General features: G+C 42.4%; 1 protein-coding gene across 3 annotated transcripts in view; it reads left to right on the forward strand.

Moving 5' to 3' along the window:
- The first annotated feature begins 4878 nt into the window (after nucleotides 1–4878).
- Nucleotides 4879–17177, forward strand: part of shf (Src homology 2 domain containing F) — an 84374-nt gene continuing 72075 nt past the window's right edge. For all 3 annotated transcript variants that reach the window (XM_028401221.1, XM_028401220.1, XM_028401222.1), the window contains exon 1: nucleotides 4879–5615. In XM_028401221.1, coding sequence (XP_028257022.1) covers nucleotides 5184–5615 — 432 coding nt within the window. In that variant the 5' untranslated portion in view covers nucleotides 4879–5183. The remainder of the gene's footprint in view (nucleotides 5616–17177) is intronic.

Below are 17177 nucleotides of genomic sequence, written 5' to 3' on the forward strand. Positions count from 1 at the left end.
TGCAGGCTGCAAATTCACATTCTGGCCTATTCCCCTGACTTGGCATCTCATATTACTACAGCTCCCTCAATATGAAAAAAAGCGGTCAGTGGTCAGCCACTTTCAAGATGCCAGTATTTACAGAGCTTGTTCTCCATGACTGCTGGACTGAGCATATAAATGTATATAAGTGCTGAAATTTGGACTTTTAAGTAAAAAATTAACACATCAATCAACATTAGCCTGTCATCCATAAAATATCAATTTTCCAAATTTCTTCCTTGTCCTATGTTTTTATGTTCTTTGGCAATTTCACATGTCATTCAGGATAAATGTAAAATATGCTGCTTTCTCTTCAGCAAGTTTTTGCAGCACCCTAAGCATTTCAACTACGCACTTAGATCCTAGTTAATAGGCAGTAAATCCTTATTTTGCTGGGCTTGACAAACTGGGTGACATACTTAGCAGGGTTCAAAAGGTAACACATCAACTGAATTGCTCCTCTTCTCTACAAATTTGGGACTTCTGTGGGAAGTGACAGCATAATCATTAAACCAACATTTTTAGGAGGATTCAGAGTTGCATCTTCTAAATAATTGACAAGGCTGCAAGTTTTCCTGTTATATGCTGTTAGATCTGCAAAAAAGCTACAGTTCCAGTGAGACATAATTGAGTCAGAAGACCACCCAATGCTGGGACCGCTAAAAGGAAGGGGAGAAAAAAGCTGCTGCTGAGGAAGGGTCACTTTTGGCCAACATCAAACACCTGAGATTAGATCTATTCCCTCACTGAGCCAGTCTGTAGATACTCTGTTTACCCTGCAATAACTGCATTTCATGATTTGTGCCTTTTTAGAGTGAGGAAGGATCTATTAGGAGTACCACGGAGATGCCTTGAGTAATTACAGTAAAGTAGGCCATCTCAGCCTGGATCTATGTTATGGCTCTGACATATACTTCCACTGGCAAATATCCCAGTGAGTTCAGTTTGCAGAGGCTCCAATCAGACTTTGAGAAATCTCATGCTGGTGTTTTTTTTCTTACATATAGAGAACATTATCAGGCTCTGCATGTGAATGCTCAGACAGGCACTATGATTAATCACCACAACCACACTAGACTGTGAATAGAAACTTAAACAGCTGAGTTAGATGAAATAATACTTTTTTAGGAAAAGAACAGAAACACTACATAAGGAGGTTTAATCTTATGGATACTACTGACATTACTGTTTCCACAGTGTGAAAGGGGAGCTCCCTGATGTACAGGTGGGATGATACCTTCAATACCAAGTCTTGGTCTGAATATCTATATTGGTGTTTTTGTCATCAATAAGAAATCAGATAATGCGTGGTATGTACAATTTTGAAAATAGAAATAAGAAAAAAAAGTAGGTAAGGGAGCGGGGACGACATATATAGGCCTATATATAACATATTAATGTGTGCCTTCACAGGCAGAGGCCTCAATTAATACTTACAGCGTTCAGCCTTTCAGGTTTACACCTATGCTCTTCCCAGATGAGAAGCTATAGGAGGTAGCTTAGAAGCTCCTTTTGCCTTTTAATGATGTTCACAGGAATGCAAACGAAGCTTCTGGGGAGGATTCACACACTCACATATATGCTCAAACAAAACAGATGGAACCCCTACACAGTGTGCCTTAAGGAACAGCAGGCAAAATATTACATGGTGCTCTAGCCTTATATGTATATTTTATAAATTTTATACCCATTTGTTTGGGTGATGCACTTCATGTCCTGAATATTCTTCACACTTCTAGTGTGACAGGCTGATCAAACTAAATACTTAGAAATGCATTAATTATATAGCCACTCACTCAGATCACTGGATGACAAAAACTGACTCAGACTGGTGGTCTTGATGTTTTTATAATTTTTAGAATTAGAGTTTCTGAACTGACAGACATATTTGAGATGATCAATATGCTCCGTTACATATAGCCTGTGATGGTTGTTTAGACATGGTCCTTTGTTTTCCTGTGACATCAATGAATTGTAAGTGACACTAAGTTTATAGAGGTGGAATTATTGTTGATCCGGCTCTTAATAATACAGGAAGGTTTTGCTTCCTGTTTGTCAGCAGCTGCCTCCCTTCATGTTCTGTTTCCTGGAGTACACACACACTGGGAGCTTTGCAGTGCACCACAGTCTTCTGCTGTCTACTTGAGCAATTAGATATTGATTTCCTTACTTGAGGACCTTAGTGATACAGCCGTTGACAGACAGGAGACAGTTACACCTTCACAAATGAAATGCTCCAACCTCCCTCAGCTTGGAGAGCCCTATCAAAAACACCTGCCTATATGACAGGGAGAAAAACTCATTTACAGCTTTGACATTTTCATCCACCTGTTAGACCACTGTGTTTCCTTAGAGACCTAGATAGATATGATGTTTATCAAAAAAAGGTTTAGAGCGGAATCAAAGTCATATTACATTATTTATGAGAACAACTCATGGTTGTGAAAACGGATATGAAAGGGTGCTCACATAAAACATGTTCTCCAAACAAATGACATTTTCAATCATTTTTCCTACTCCCTAAACAAACTGAACATAATCATACATACTTGTACAAAGCGTTCTAGTTGTTTGTTCAGTGTCAGCAACTTCTTTTCAGCTGATTGATGTGACATATGTACAGCCTGGGAATCAAATGTTAAAGGTCTATCAGTAGGTTTTAACACACAAAGCTTTAATGTTACAAAGAACGCTTGTAACATGTCCAGTTGGCACTTCTACTCCACTCCTCACAAGCTGGTGAGCAGTTATTGCTGAGGCAAATAATCCTGGCATTATAGTAATGAACTGAGTGGGTTTAGCACGCACAATAACTGTCTGCAAATGTAGCCGAGAAGCCTTTACATTAAACAGAGGGTCAAAACGCTTCAATCTTCAAAGAGCGATTTCAGCATATTTACATTAGAAGACATTTATATGACTAATATGCCCCAAAATATACAGGGTAGATACATCCTCATGATGAATTCTCCTAAATCCTAACCTCACCTGCACAACCTCATCTTGCCGTGGAATCATTCCCAAAGCGCCTTAGAGAGGAAAATAATCTTGTCATATGTCTTGCACAGCATGTCAAACTAAGCTGTCATCTTGTCTGAGTTCTGGGAATTTCAAGCCTTTTTAAATGAAATTCCTGCTATCATGCCAACATGTCTATCACTGCAGCACACGTGTCAAAAGAAAAGTTTACTCAGAACACACAGACTCCAGCCAAATGTATAGGAGTAAACTAACTGATTAGGAAGTATTGACATTTTGTGCTGATACTACCAGCGACTCCGATATCTCTTTAAGTGTGATAGTTTATGCAGAATCCTATACATTATAAATTCCTCCTGGCAAGTGCTGCCTGCGTAGGTTCCTTAAGAGACTATTTGTATCCTATGAGGTGCTGGATTACAGGATTTGCATGTTAAAGGGTGTCGGTGATGGCTGGAGGAAATTGGTGAACGCAATTGAAGCAACGCAATAAAAGATCTGTAATGTGAGTCAGGCTCGGTAACCTAAATGACACACCTGCTTCCACCCACCACAGATCCACTAATACCTGCAGCAGGAGACAAGTTATTATCCTGCCGCAACATTTCCATCACATCATGTGTAGGCAAATGCAGCGCTGAGGTTACACCTACAGTGTACAGCTCCATGCCATATGTGAGCTGGAACACAGTCCTAAAAAAATCTGGTTTTCCCAGACCAGTAGTACAATAAACAAAGGCACCTCTGAATCCATTTCCTTGTTTTTTGTTAAAAGCTTTTATGTATCATTTGCTAGTTAATCAGATTAATGTCCTGAGTGACGGGCTAAATTATATTTCTACAAAGTGCAGGGAAATTACACTGGTCAAATTTCTGTATGCTTAAAGTGCAGCGATGGCAGGATTTCAGGACAGAAATAATAGAATTGTGTTTTGATTCCTAGAGCGTGCAGTTGTCTCTCCCAGGGGCCTGCCAGGGTTAAACTCTGACTGTACACAGTGACTTGCTCAAGGCTGTGTGTGTGTGCTGTTATTAAAAAGAAATATTGCTTCATAAAACCTCACCGTGCTGCAGCCATGACTCCTGTTAATGCAGACTCTTACTGGAGTTTATCTCTGGGAGGCGAAAGGGGATTTTTAATCTGTCCTCTGATTACAATTAGTATTTAGCATGTGAACCCATGACCCTGTCCATCAAAGAGATTGAGAGACGCCTCAGAGATGAATGTTTAGTTGTATGGTTGCCGGGAAGAATTCACTTCCTCTACTCTGTTGGATTTGTTTAATAGACTAAACAAGGACAGAGCCCAGTGGTAATATAACTGTAGACTCCAGCATCCTCTCCGCTGGTCATTTGCAATGCAGTTTGCAATTAAAACAGTCTGCAGTGGCCATCTGGACATGAGTGCACTGAGAATGAGCAGAGGACGCTTTACCCTTGAGTGTTGTGGAACAGGCATACCTGAAAGGCTGTAGGTGCTGAGCTTCTTACTTTGTAGTCTGAATAATAAAAACATATAATGCAAATTTTACGCATGTACATTTACTCTAAACAAGTTTAATGAATTAAGATAAGTGGTATCTTGCTCAAAAACAAACAGCTCATAAACTTCTCTTTATCCCTCCACTGGTGACGTCACATCATTTTGAAACATGACGCCAAAATTCATCCATCCGGATGTAGCCTACCAGACGCAGACGCTCTGTGCGGCCGTGTTTGAAGCTTTCACTCAGCTGCGACTGTTCACGGTCACGGGCAGTAGTGAGCGAAGTTTCACAAGTCCGGTAGGTGGCAGTGAATGTTCTCAGGTAGGGCGGGCAGGTTGTGAGGGGGGCGTGTGTTCTTCGTGCACAAGCGCTCCCATGTTTGTCTGGAAACCTGACGTGGAACGCAGCAGTCAGAGCGGCAGCGGCGTGTGTGTGAATGTGCGTCTGTGTGTGTATGTGTGACAGAGTTGCGGCGGTAGGAGCAGATAAGAAAGTGCCTGTGGCTGCTCTCCGCCGGTTCTCTCACTCTTCCTCGGACCGCCACAGTCGCGGGAGACTAGGGGGACACGCGCAGAACCCGGTAGGCTGGCCGCGGGTGACCCGAGGATCCCACTGTGACGACCAGACTCCGGCTGCGCTGGCAGGAAAGGTGGAACTAAACTACATTCATTGACTTGTGAGCGATGCACTGGCAGCATGGCCAAGTGGTTCAAGGAGCATCTAGGATTCAAAACTACCAAAGCACCCCCTCCGGCGCCTCCGAAACCGGACTACAGACACTGTCACACCGGTGTGCCCGGTGCGCCTGGCTACCCACAGACAAGTTCCGCGGCCACCTTTCCGAGTCCTGCTCAGCCGGACATCCTCGCTGCTTACAAACTACAAAAGGAGCTGGACTTCGAGGACCCGTACACTCCAGGTGGAAATATTTCATTCGGTCCGAGCTTGAACACTGTGGGGTCGCCGGATATCAAGTACGTGTCACCAAAACACCGACTTATCAAGGTGGAAACAATCGAAAAGAGCAGCCCGGCTCCCGGAGGGGCTGTCACGGTCACCCAGGCTGTGGCCGTGGGGAGTGTTAAGTCTCCCACTTCACCTCCTTCGGATCATGACAACAAGGAAAAGGTGGGTGAAGTTTGGTCCACAGAGCAGCAACTTTCATCCTCACACTTCTCCTCCTGAACATAAAGAGCAGAACGCGTGGTGCCCTCACGCAGACTTACTCCTGTAGGAAGGAGTCGTTACAACCGGCAGAACTTGTTATCACAGCGCATGAGTTGCAACACACACTTTGTATAATATCTAACCTGTAGTACAGGGAGTGCTGTGAAGGATCAGTCATGTTCTGTAGTATATACAGCTGATTCTTTGGGCTGATAGCCTTTAATACCGCCTGCTGCACTAACCTGTCTGTGTGCTGCTCACTTTTTGACAGTTAAAGTTCAAACTGCTGAGTGAAATGTCCATCTGTACCTGCACTTTATTCCCAAATAATCCAGATTATCCAGTTTAACTTTTATTTAATTTGAGAGTAAACAGATCAATTTACCAAATGTTCATCTCAGTGATGTCTGGAGGGGGGAAATGACCCGAGTTTATGGATATATGGCTCTAATTTACCCTCTCTTGGTGTTAGTGTGGTGTTCTGTCAAAGCTTTTTTAACCTTCTTCTAGTGGATGTGGAGACAGACAGAAGGCATGTGGGCTGTGCCTTGGAGCACGCTGTCATGTCAGGCGTCTCAGGAATTCATGCGCTGGGTTCATTTGGAGAAAGCTGAGATGTTCAGTGTCAGCGAGCTTAAGGACGTGGCCCTGTGATGAGTGTGATCGTGCTGAGGAATGTTTTCAGTGCTCATTTAGAGGAAAAAAAGCACGGCCATGTGAAAACACACACACCATGCAGTCCTCAATCACGGCTCTGTTCTGAAATTTCTGTGGTCCTCTTGATACCACCTCCATGTTACTTCCTCCTCCACTTGTGTTTACTTTCGCACCTGTCTCCTGACATGTGGCGACTTCACAGTTGGTTTTGGTTCAACACTTTTTATTTACGTCCCACGACGTCTGTTGTCTGTCACACAAGTGCAGCACCTGAATTTTTTTTTTGATGATACAACACTGAAACGCTGCTGACATCTTTATTTCACACGTACCTGCCACACAGAAATCTGGAACCAAGTGGAGCTCTTAAAATATTCTGTTGCAGTGTTTGTTTTCCCACACTGTCAGTGGCCCTCATGAGCCCGCCATGCAGGTTTAAGAATCGCACAGCTATCAGTAAAACAAGCAGAAAACCAAATTTGACCATTTTCACCCAGCCACAGCAGCTGTTCAAGCTGATTAAACAGATTATAGCTGTCTCCTGTTAATTGAAGCTTATTTGGGTATCCCCTAAGTCAGAATTACAGTTGCCTCTGCTTCTCTCTCTCTCTCTCTCTCTCTGCCTCTCTCATGCGCACATATGGCTTTAACAGACAGGCAGTTGATTGCATAGTATGGGCTAAATACCTCACACCCAGCAGTATGAATGATGTTATAGACGAGCTAAATCGGTACTGACAGCTGCTGGGCTTAAGCAATATGTCGAGAGAAGGTTTTGAGGCTTTCTGGTCAGGTGAGGAAGGTTAAATAAAAATGGTGTACAGTGGTGCAGAGGAGACGTGAGCTGAAGCGGCAGGAAGCCTAAAAAAACCCTGCCGTCTTTGTTGTCACACTATTTAATTTCAGGGTTAACTATTTATGAGAAAAATATGTAGCTGTATTATATATTTATTTTTCTAAATGGTGAAAGAGGAATTCAAAGAGAAAAAACCTCTGAGATAAGTCAGTGTGTTCTGCTGTAAAGAGTGCTGCGAGGCATTGTGTTGAACCTTTTGTGAGGATTAAACTTACAGGATTTTCTTTCTGTCTGCGGCTGCAGCCCCGATAATTATTTGTAAATTCCTGTTAGAGGGCCACTCCAGGTGAGGATTTATAATTGCTGTTACTTGTATTTGCTAAACCGAGGCAGGAGTCTGATTTGGATGACGTGCAACATGTTTCGTCGTCTGCTACATTCACACAGTCAGTCTAGCTGTCATGGTGCGTACAGATCCCTCTGTTGGTGAGGTTGTTTTTTCGTGGATCTCCAGAAAGTGGAGAATAATTGTGATCACTGAGCTGGGAAGAGAGTGCCAAATCAGGTGAATAGGGCAGATGTCAGACAAGTTCAGATCCACATTTCTGCATGGCAGCTGTGGATTTTAGAGCTGGAGTGTTGTCCTGGTGGAAGAGCAGTTTTCCTGTGATGGTAGGAAAACTCCTGTTGTCGCAGTCTCAGAGACCAGCACCACAGTAACAGTGTGGTCCTTATCCAGCTACTTTTGATTCTGTCTTTGTCTCTGGGGAAACCTGTCTTTCTCACCATATGACTGCTTGACTGGGGGACACAGTTGGACTGTTTTCATTGGTATTTGCAAGTCTGTCAAGAACGTGTCCTGGATCTTGTGAATCATCTCTTGTGTGTTGACATTGAATTGCTCTCCAGGATGGGGGTCATCTGTCAAGCTCTGCCTCATTTTACTTAAGCATCCTGTCCTTGTGTTGGACCTTCTTGGGTTATAATCTCTTGAGACAAAAGTAGCAGATGACCACACAAACTGACAGCACTGACTGAAAATTATATTACCAGACACAGAAATATAAAAGTTATTATCCTCAAGATTTCTGCATAATCCCTCGAAGCTGAGCAGACTGGTTGGTTTTCCTGTTTTAATGATAGCCTTTATAGAAACCGTTTTTATTTTCTCAGGTCATATCTTGCTCGTAGCACGCACGTCTATTCACACGTGGATTTCAGTGTGACAGTCGTTTTTCTAACTGCACAAATACTGACTGCTGAGAGTCAGAGTAAAGAGCGCATAAGTGTCTTAACAGCACTGCTTGGTTACATTGATGTTTTAATTACTTGACTCATGAATGCTAATTATATCACTGCTTACCTAATGCCTGAAATGCCAATAGCAGCATCAAGTGAAATTACCGCAGTCCATTTCTATTCACCAGCCTCCCTGGGGGAAGAAGCAAGAAAAATACATTTTATGTCATGAAAACCTCATTTTATGTTTTCATGGGTGTCGTGTGTTTCATCTCACATTGTCTGCGGTTTGTGTTGTTGTTGTCTTTATTATATGGAGGATGAATTTTGCCACAGATTGCAGAGCATTATTCATACTTTTCAAGAGTGACACCTTTTTATTTTTAATGACGCCAAGTCCTTCATGGTGGAGTGAGTTAAGAGAGATGATCAATTATCATCCTGTCTTGAAGCTAATTAAAGGCCTCATCTCCCAGCTCATCGCTCAACTCAGCACTAACCTAACTTCTCAAGGACGCCCAAAAGTGATGACGGCCTCCATTCTGAAATGTGTAAACAAAAGCAGTAGTGCTTAGCTGAGATGTGCTTGTGATGTGCCGCCCGTCATCATCAGTATCTGTCTGTGCACCTGTGAAACTGCTGTTCCAGTCTAACTTTGGCTCCCTGCAGGGCTCCAAAGTCCCTTTAAATCAGTGATGCCAAGAGCCAGCTTGCATATCTATCTATGGAAACATGCAGCTGGATCAGGCCCCTGGACAGCTGTGGTGCAGAAAAACGGGCATTTTGTGTGCACCTAACCTGACTCAGCATTTCCGTTGATTGGAAGGGGATCTCATTGACATCTCTTCTGTCTGTGAATGGATGTGTGTTTAGTAGTTTGCAGTACATCTCAAGATTGTTCAGCAGTTTTTAGTGAAATTTGGTAGAAGGGTAAGCCTTATCTGTCATCAGTAGTGGAATGTGTTTGTACTTCGTAAAACAATAATAAGCTGCTAAGATGAAATACATGCATATTTAGAAAATATAAAAGTCATTTACTAACAGTCTGGAATTTCTTCCTTGAGATTTTCATACAATGCTACAAAGATTGAACTTGAAACAGTGCACTGCAGTATGTGAAAGAGCTTAATTACACCCTCACTAGGTGCGTCATCTTACAAGCTACATTTTTCCATCGTGGGTAGAGCAGGCTTGTTTGACTGACCTGCAGGTTGCAGTGCCTGTAGTGCATGGCTAAACTCTGCTTAGCTTCATTTCCCCACATCCTGAATATCTTTACTCGGCCTTTCACCCCGGCACTCCAGACATCAGTGGAGTTTTATAAATGCATCCCACCGGCCTTTCACGCTCTCATCTCTGCCAGTGATAGAAGAAATGTCAAGCACAAACATCAATATCACCTGTGTCTGCGAGAGTGCTTTTCTTCAGGGAGCCAAAGAGTGGATGAAAACATCAGAGCCCATCATGTTTTGTTATAGCTCTGCTTTTACCTGCAGTTCTCTGCCTTTTTGTATCAGACAGAGGCTGCTGGGGTTGATAGCAGGCCTGACTGGACGTTGGGGTAGTGTGGACTGTGATACACTCAGTAGCGTTATCCTCTTCCCTTTAAAAGAATATGTTTAAATGAACACATGATAATGATTTGTGATGTTTTAAAATCCTTTCCCACTGCTGTGACAACTTTATACCCACATTGAAAATAATCAACAGATTGCTGTGAAAGCTGTGTTGTGCATGCCTTGGATTTTGCAGCTGTTGTTTTTCATAATCATGCTCAGCAGTGGTGACTCACATCTTCATGCAAGTAGATAATTATTTTGTTAATTAAATAAATTGTACGTAACTAAATCACTGTGATTGCATGGCTACTCCGACGCATCATAGTAAACTTTAGACTGTGATATTGTAGGCAGGATATGCCAGGCATGACTGTCAGCTTTTCAGTTTCCGCTGTCCACTGAGGTGTCAAAGTATGCTACACATTTCCTGAACTATTTTAAACATCTGAGGCATTTTCTGAATATCCTCCTGACCAGTTCAAGGGATACCTAATTACCTAATGCCTTTCATTCACAGTTTCTACTGTTTTTCCCTCATGTTTTACTGTCAAGGACAAAAAAGCACGACAATGCATTCCTCACATGAGCAAGAATCCTGGAAGGGCACTTTGAAAGGAAGGAAGGAGCACAGAGCAGCATACATGTTTAAGCCACACCTCTACTGAAACAGTATGAAGTCATGTTGTAGAGGAAGATGCACAAAAAAGCCTTCATGTAATTCTCATTCAGTTCAGCACAGAAAAGTTTGGTCCATCCAAAAGTCCTGTGAGATTTTCATCTTGACTGTCATCCAGCATCAGTGAGTGTGCTAACCAGTCTTGGTTAAGTTTTATATTGAGCCATGTGCATGAAAGTTAAAGGTTTTAATAATGATGATGGCCTTTAGCCATTGTTTGCTTATTTTCTTTTCTCCCTCCAGCTAGGCGCCCTCTTTCTACTTTTAAAAGAGTCCTAGTGGAGCCAGTTGCCCGATTTGCTTTTTCTAGCTTTGTGCTGAAACATCAATCGCATGATTCCACCAGGTCACAATTAGCCTGCAGACTTGCGCTGCACCCCTGGCCCTGGGGAGTTGTAGACACATGGCTCTGTTTTGTTTAATGACAGTATGTGTAGCTGAGTCTAGAAAGAGGGGAGCCCTGGTCCACAGGCTGATCATCACACACACACACACACACAGACACAGACATTAAAAGGAAACAAATGAGTTTTCATGTTGTTTCAGACACAAAGGGAGAAGCTGCCATCTTCCTTTTCGTTATTGTACTACTTTTACAAAATCTCCTCTCCCTGCATTAGTATAAAATATGCAAATTTCTGCTGTAATCGAATTGTTATTTTTGCATCAGAACACAGTGTGATGTAGGGGTCATAGAGATGGAGATGAATTTGCCTTTTATCTGCTGTGTGTGAGTGCAGACTGTTGTTTTTGTGTCACACTGCAGGAGACAGGCAGACTTCCGTCTTGCAAACAGAGCTGCCCTGTGATCTGTAAGCCCACCAGGAAGCTCAACACTATTTCTTCATACTGGGATTCCAGGCGCTCATGTCATGCATTGTGTTGACAAGTGATTCTAGTAAATAATGCTGTTTAATTTGTTTACTTACCACACAAGATAACATTTCGGTCTTTTTGTTTCTTCAAAGTAATATTATGTATTCTTATGAGCCTTCATAGTAATATGGGTGTAGGAAGACAAAGCAAACCATTATCTGCTGTTGTTTGGTGGAAAATAAGGAATGGCTTGGTTGCTCCAGGATTAAGGAAGTGCTCCCTTCCTGACAGGAAGTGTTTACAACTTGGTGACATTCCCTTTTTAACTTGACAAGTCTGCACTCGCCCCTCTGTGGAGGCTGGGTGTTCTGGTTTCTGCATGCTTGCTAAAGTATAACCAGGGTTAATACTCTTGCCTGCGATATCAGAAATAGTGACAAATAGTGGTCGCACAGAGCTGTTGCGTGCTCCACTGAGGGCTCTTACGCCCATCCTCATGTAGACGTTCTCGCCTTTTTGCTACCCTGCTCGGAGAGGTCGGAAGCCACGTATGGGACTCCACCCTGCGCTTGCTTCTATTGTAGGCGACATGTGGGGACCTCAGTGCATCCTCACCACACAGAGGCTATCTGAGGCCACAGAGCCTCAATCAAAACATCCTCATGTAACATCACAAAATCTCTGGCTTTGTTTACAGCTGGGTTGCCTCCGTTTTCTCCCCTGCTCTATGAATCACTCATTTCAAAATCAAAGCTTTCGTCCCAGTGGATCTTATCATGCTGTTTCATGAAGCCTTACTTTCCTAATTGTGTCCTAATTGTTTTTCAACCAAAGCCATGATTAACTATGTCGTTTGTGCCTGTACAATTGAGAGACAACTGCAACCCCGCTCCACTGTATGTGTCAGCATGCTTGTGCCTGGCAGACAACTTTATTATCCTTCTTTTCTATTCGTATATTCTCAAATTAAAAACAAATCACAGCCTCCATAATATTTCAGACTATAAGGAATTTATTGTAGTCCGGCTGGGGACAAATCGCTTTCACATGGAAAGCGATTTGGATTATCATATTTTATAAAATTCCAACATTCCGTCATTGCACCTGAGTTATTCTCGACTTCTTGTGCTGCACCACTTACTGTACGTAGCAGAAACACTGCCAATAAATCTGTCACACAAGGATGGGAACAGAGAAAGGAAATTGGATTTTGTCAAGCGTGTCGTCAAGTACTTAATCTTGAATATCTGTCACATATTAAGAGCACCTTCATAGGGTGAAACCTACGGCCTCCGCTCCTTTCTCCAGTGGCGGTCTTAAGTGGCTGCGTGGAATGTGTTTCAATGAAGGAGATCCTTAGGGACACGTTGAAGTGCTGTTTGTGCTTCACTGCCTTGGGTGCTAACACAAGACGCATACATTCATCAGGAGAAGAAGGAATGTGTTGAAAAGGGGAGGGTTGCACATTTAGCTGTTTAAAAGTGTGAAATGGAGACCGTTACATTCTTGGAGTGTGGTCGGTTTTAATGCTAAAGATAAAATAAGACACTTTTCATAGGCCTGAAAAGTCCAACAGAGACCCACTAATGTTTGACTTCTGTCTCCAGTGGGAGAGGGTATACTTGGTTAATATTTTTGTGGGAATATTTATAGCTTATGTCAGAGTAACACTTTCGACCCAGATGAATTTTTGTGAATTTATTCAGATAGAAAGTCAACACTAAATAATGATCAGAACCACAATCACAAATACTTTATTAATCTCAGAGGTAAATTGCTTCAAAGCTACCTCGGAGTTAAAACAGTGACCTAAGGATACCTGTTATCATCCACCTGCAGTCCTCCGCTCTACCAGCTGAGCTATCGAAGGGAGCATATATAGGAGTACATGATAATGCCATCAATAAGTGTTAGGATATACCTCTGGACTCAGGACATCTTGTGAACATTCTCTTTTAAGGCACTGACCTTATGCTTGCAATCTGTAGGTGAAATTAGTCTGAGAGCTGGCACAGAGGCATTCTGGACCATTATAGTCTGCTCTTAATGGCTGTGGGGCAAAATGCATCAAAACAAGGACTGTGTTCCCGAAGGACACCAAAGGAATGCAAAAAAGAGTTTTGATATTGATGACTTGACAGCTGCCTCTACACAGACTCGTGGAAATTATGATAAAAGCTTGCTATCTTAAAAAAATAAAGTTTTGTGCAGCTTTAGCAAAAGAGCAAAGTGATTGTGTCATGAATATGATGACAGATGACAAGTGTATCAGCACATGTAGCTCATGCCTTTTATTTGCACTGAAAGCCAAGCATCATGACAGCAGTTTAAAATGACAGAAAATGGTATTATTTCTTATCTGCCTTGCTCCTTAAAACTCCAAGTTTCTGTAAGTTCTTTTTTGATTGTTTCCACCAAATGTCTGCAGAAACTCTGATTTCAATGAGCACTGAAAACGAACACTAGACGTCCCACTTCAGCACTGATTGAGGCCTATTGAAAGCATTTTTCCAACTCCTGCGCTCCAATACCTGATTCTCTGTGTGCAGCTTCTGCTTTCTCTGTCTACATGAAATATATTGTGCATTGCTGATTTTTTTTTTGTTCTCCCTGAATCATGGTGCATGGTGTCAGTATTGCTGCTGCTGCATCTGGAAACATTCCCATGCAAACCCTGATCAACAACAGCCCAAATCCTTTGTGCCAAAAGAACCAGCTTTACCATGGTGCCGTGCGAACGCCGCTCCACATGGGCAAGAGTGCAGAGATCAGAAGAACCAGCATTTAATGTGGTCTAAATCTTATAGGGGTGGTGTAATAAATAAGGCAGCACCCACAGCGCAGATGTCTCTAAGAGAGACACATGCAAAACTGATGGTTGTGCACACTGATGTGTAAATGGGAGTAGTAAATTTAATTCTCAAAATAGCTGTTGCTGGATGGTAGTATTAAAGGAAAATAGAAGGGATTACTTTATAAGCCTGTGTCTGTTTTTCATCTGGGTGTGCGTGTTCTGTAGAGGTGTGGGGGGTGCTTTTATCTTGTTTCTTAAGTCACTAATATTTTTCTTGGATGAGTGGCCCGCTCACTGACACTGCTTTACTGCACTTGAAAGATTCTCAAATTAGTTTAAAAGCAAAGCAAATGAGTATACCTCGTAAGTGTAGCGATCTTCACTGATGCATGGCCTGCATTGTGACTGATTGCAAAACAGCACCTTTATAGCAAATATATTAATTTGATTAGCTACGTCTGCAGACTCCTAAGTAGGCCTTTAAAGGAGGCACATTACTCTTTTATAGCAGAGGCAAAATGCTCTAGCAGCAACCGTGTTTCTTAGCAAACATTTCAATAAAGTTTCATTAATGTCAGGTCTGTATAGTGGGAAATGCGCTCCTGACTGCCTCTGCTTTAGAGGCGAAGCCATTTTTTCCCTCTACCTAATCTGTTTGGGAGACATGGAGCCCAGCAGGGTGCAGTCTTCATAAAGGGCCTTCTATGAATTGTAACCAGATTTGTGCTCCTTCTTAGAAACATGAAAGTATCTTATTGTTAGTAACTGTATTATGTCAACAGAGAGGCTGTGATCATCTTTGCTTCAATAAATTGCGTTGAGAGATTTATTTATTTTTTGCCTCTATATCCTTTCAAGAAAATTGTGGCCAAGTTATCTGGCTGCACATATAGCATTCATCCTGATAAGACACAGGAGCTTTCAGCAGAGGCACTTCAATGCGGCCCCGCTTGGCTTTACATGAACATTTTTTTTCTCCCAGCCAGAGTAAAAATACTTCATACATGTCAGTCTGTTTACCAGCTCCTTTGTGTGTTAAATGATTACAAAAATACTGTCTCCGTCTTTCATCTTCTCTCCCCTCTCTTCCTTAATATGACTGTCTCTTTTCACAATGGTGGCATGCTTTTTTTTACTCTGAAGAACAAAAGAGCAACAGCGACAAAAAAGCCTTTTGAAATGCCATAATGCAATTGAGCTGCTAAGCACTGAGTTGTATTAGGTTATCAGTGGCTAAAATCCCTTGTGGCGTGAGACATAAATCACACCCGTCAGTCTTTCTTTTTTTCCCGTTTTCTTTTTGCCTCCTCTCCTTTTCTACAGCCTGCTGACTTTTTTCTAGCAGTCTCAGAGGGGCTTCATCCTTGACTAGCCCCTGACGCATTCAATCCATTCTGGACCAGCCATGACATTAATTTCATAGTCCCGCCTGCTTTTATGCAGCAGGAGAAAGGATGGTCTGCATTTTCATCTTTTTCTTAAAGGTGTTTTATCTGGTTGGTGCACCAGTGAAATCATCACTCTGCTGTTTTATTACTTTTGATTTATGCATAGTTGTAAAAAGGCACCTGCATGTGACCTGCACAAAAGTCCGTTTTCTGTTTCATCCTTGCTCAAATTTCAACTAATGCAGTTTAGAAAACCTGTATTCTTTGTTCCCCCCTTTGATTACAAGATCCTGGCTGAACACATTGTGCATCAAGAGTGCAGGAGAAGAATTGCAGCCCATATTTTCTCACTTCTAATGGAGGACCGGGCCCAATCGAATTGTAATCCTAGAAGCTCTAGCATTGTGGAACATTGAGCCAAAGTGGCAGGTGCCTTTTACCACCTACCCCCTTTGCTAATGTTCTCCCTCTGTTCCCACTGATTTGAAGTCAGCTTTATTGCCTGAGAGAAGGCTGTGCATTTCAAGAAGTCTGTTGCTATCTGCTTTGCTAGCTGCCAGAGTTCTGGCAGGTATAAGACATGGCCAACCAGGATCTGAGCTGTGGAATGAAAGTAATTGAGTGAGTTCTCAATCTAAGCTGCAGACCAGTAAAGGACTCAGCCACTGCAGGGTGAAGGCCTAAGCCCTGTCAGGTGGCTTTGTGAGAATTATATAGACTTACATTACTGCATTGCAAGGACCTGATATATGGAGGCACTGCAGTCCTGTGCTGAGGGGGGGAATTTTACTTTCATGACAAGTGTTGCTTGGCTGCAGTCCTGACACACCCTGGCATGCCACAAAGCAGATGGTGTGTCCCCAGGCGACACCACCGCTCTGTAGCGCCCCGCTCCCCACAACCCCTGCTGCTGCCGAGTAGTCATTAGTGCAGTGGGACAGGGAAAGCTGCATCCAAGCAATTTGGAAATATTAACCAGCTCCTCCACCTTCACATGAACTAGGCTGCAGGGGCTCATTGACGGCAGTGTATGGAGGGCCTTTGTTTATCTCATTTACTGGTCAAAATCCCCAGATAACCAAGAAAATCTGTATAACTGCAATTATTAATGCTGCTGCCTGCTTGTAGGCAAGAATACACATTACTGAGGTGTGAGGGTGAATAGGACAGGGTGAAAAATGTATTACTTTCAGTGGTCATTTTCAATTAGTATGGAGATGTGTGAAATTAAAGTGGACCTCATCCTATCATGACTGCTTTTTGTTGTTTTGCTCAGCTGTAAACAGACAGGAAACAGGTTGGCTTTTATTGATGAGGAGCTGTACTTATTGTCATGGATGTATTCAAATCAAGTCACCCCAGCAGAAATCTGGATTGTAGCCTAAAAACTAAATATATATTTTTTAATGTTTGAATTATTTAAAAGAACTTCTAAATACTGCCTCAGCCTCTGCAGGAGGGCAGAACAACCAAGAGCCACTTGTGGCTGATTGCAAATTCATGTTTTATTTTCAGAGTAGCAGGACTTTGCTTTATCCTGATGTTGGTAGATAAGAGAGGTATTTGAGTAGAGTGTTCTGTGATAATGTTAAACCTCT

Source organism: Parambassis ranga, chromosome 3, assembly GCF_900634625.1.
Source record: "Parambassis ranga chromosome 3, fParRan2.1, whole genome shotgun sequence".
Taxonomy (NCBI): Eukaryota; Metazoa; Chordata; class Actinopteri; family Ambassidae; genus Parambassis; species Parambassis ranga.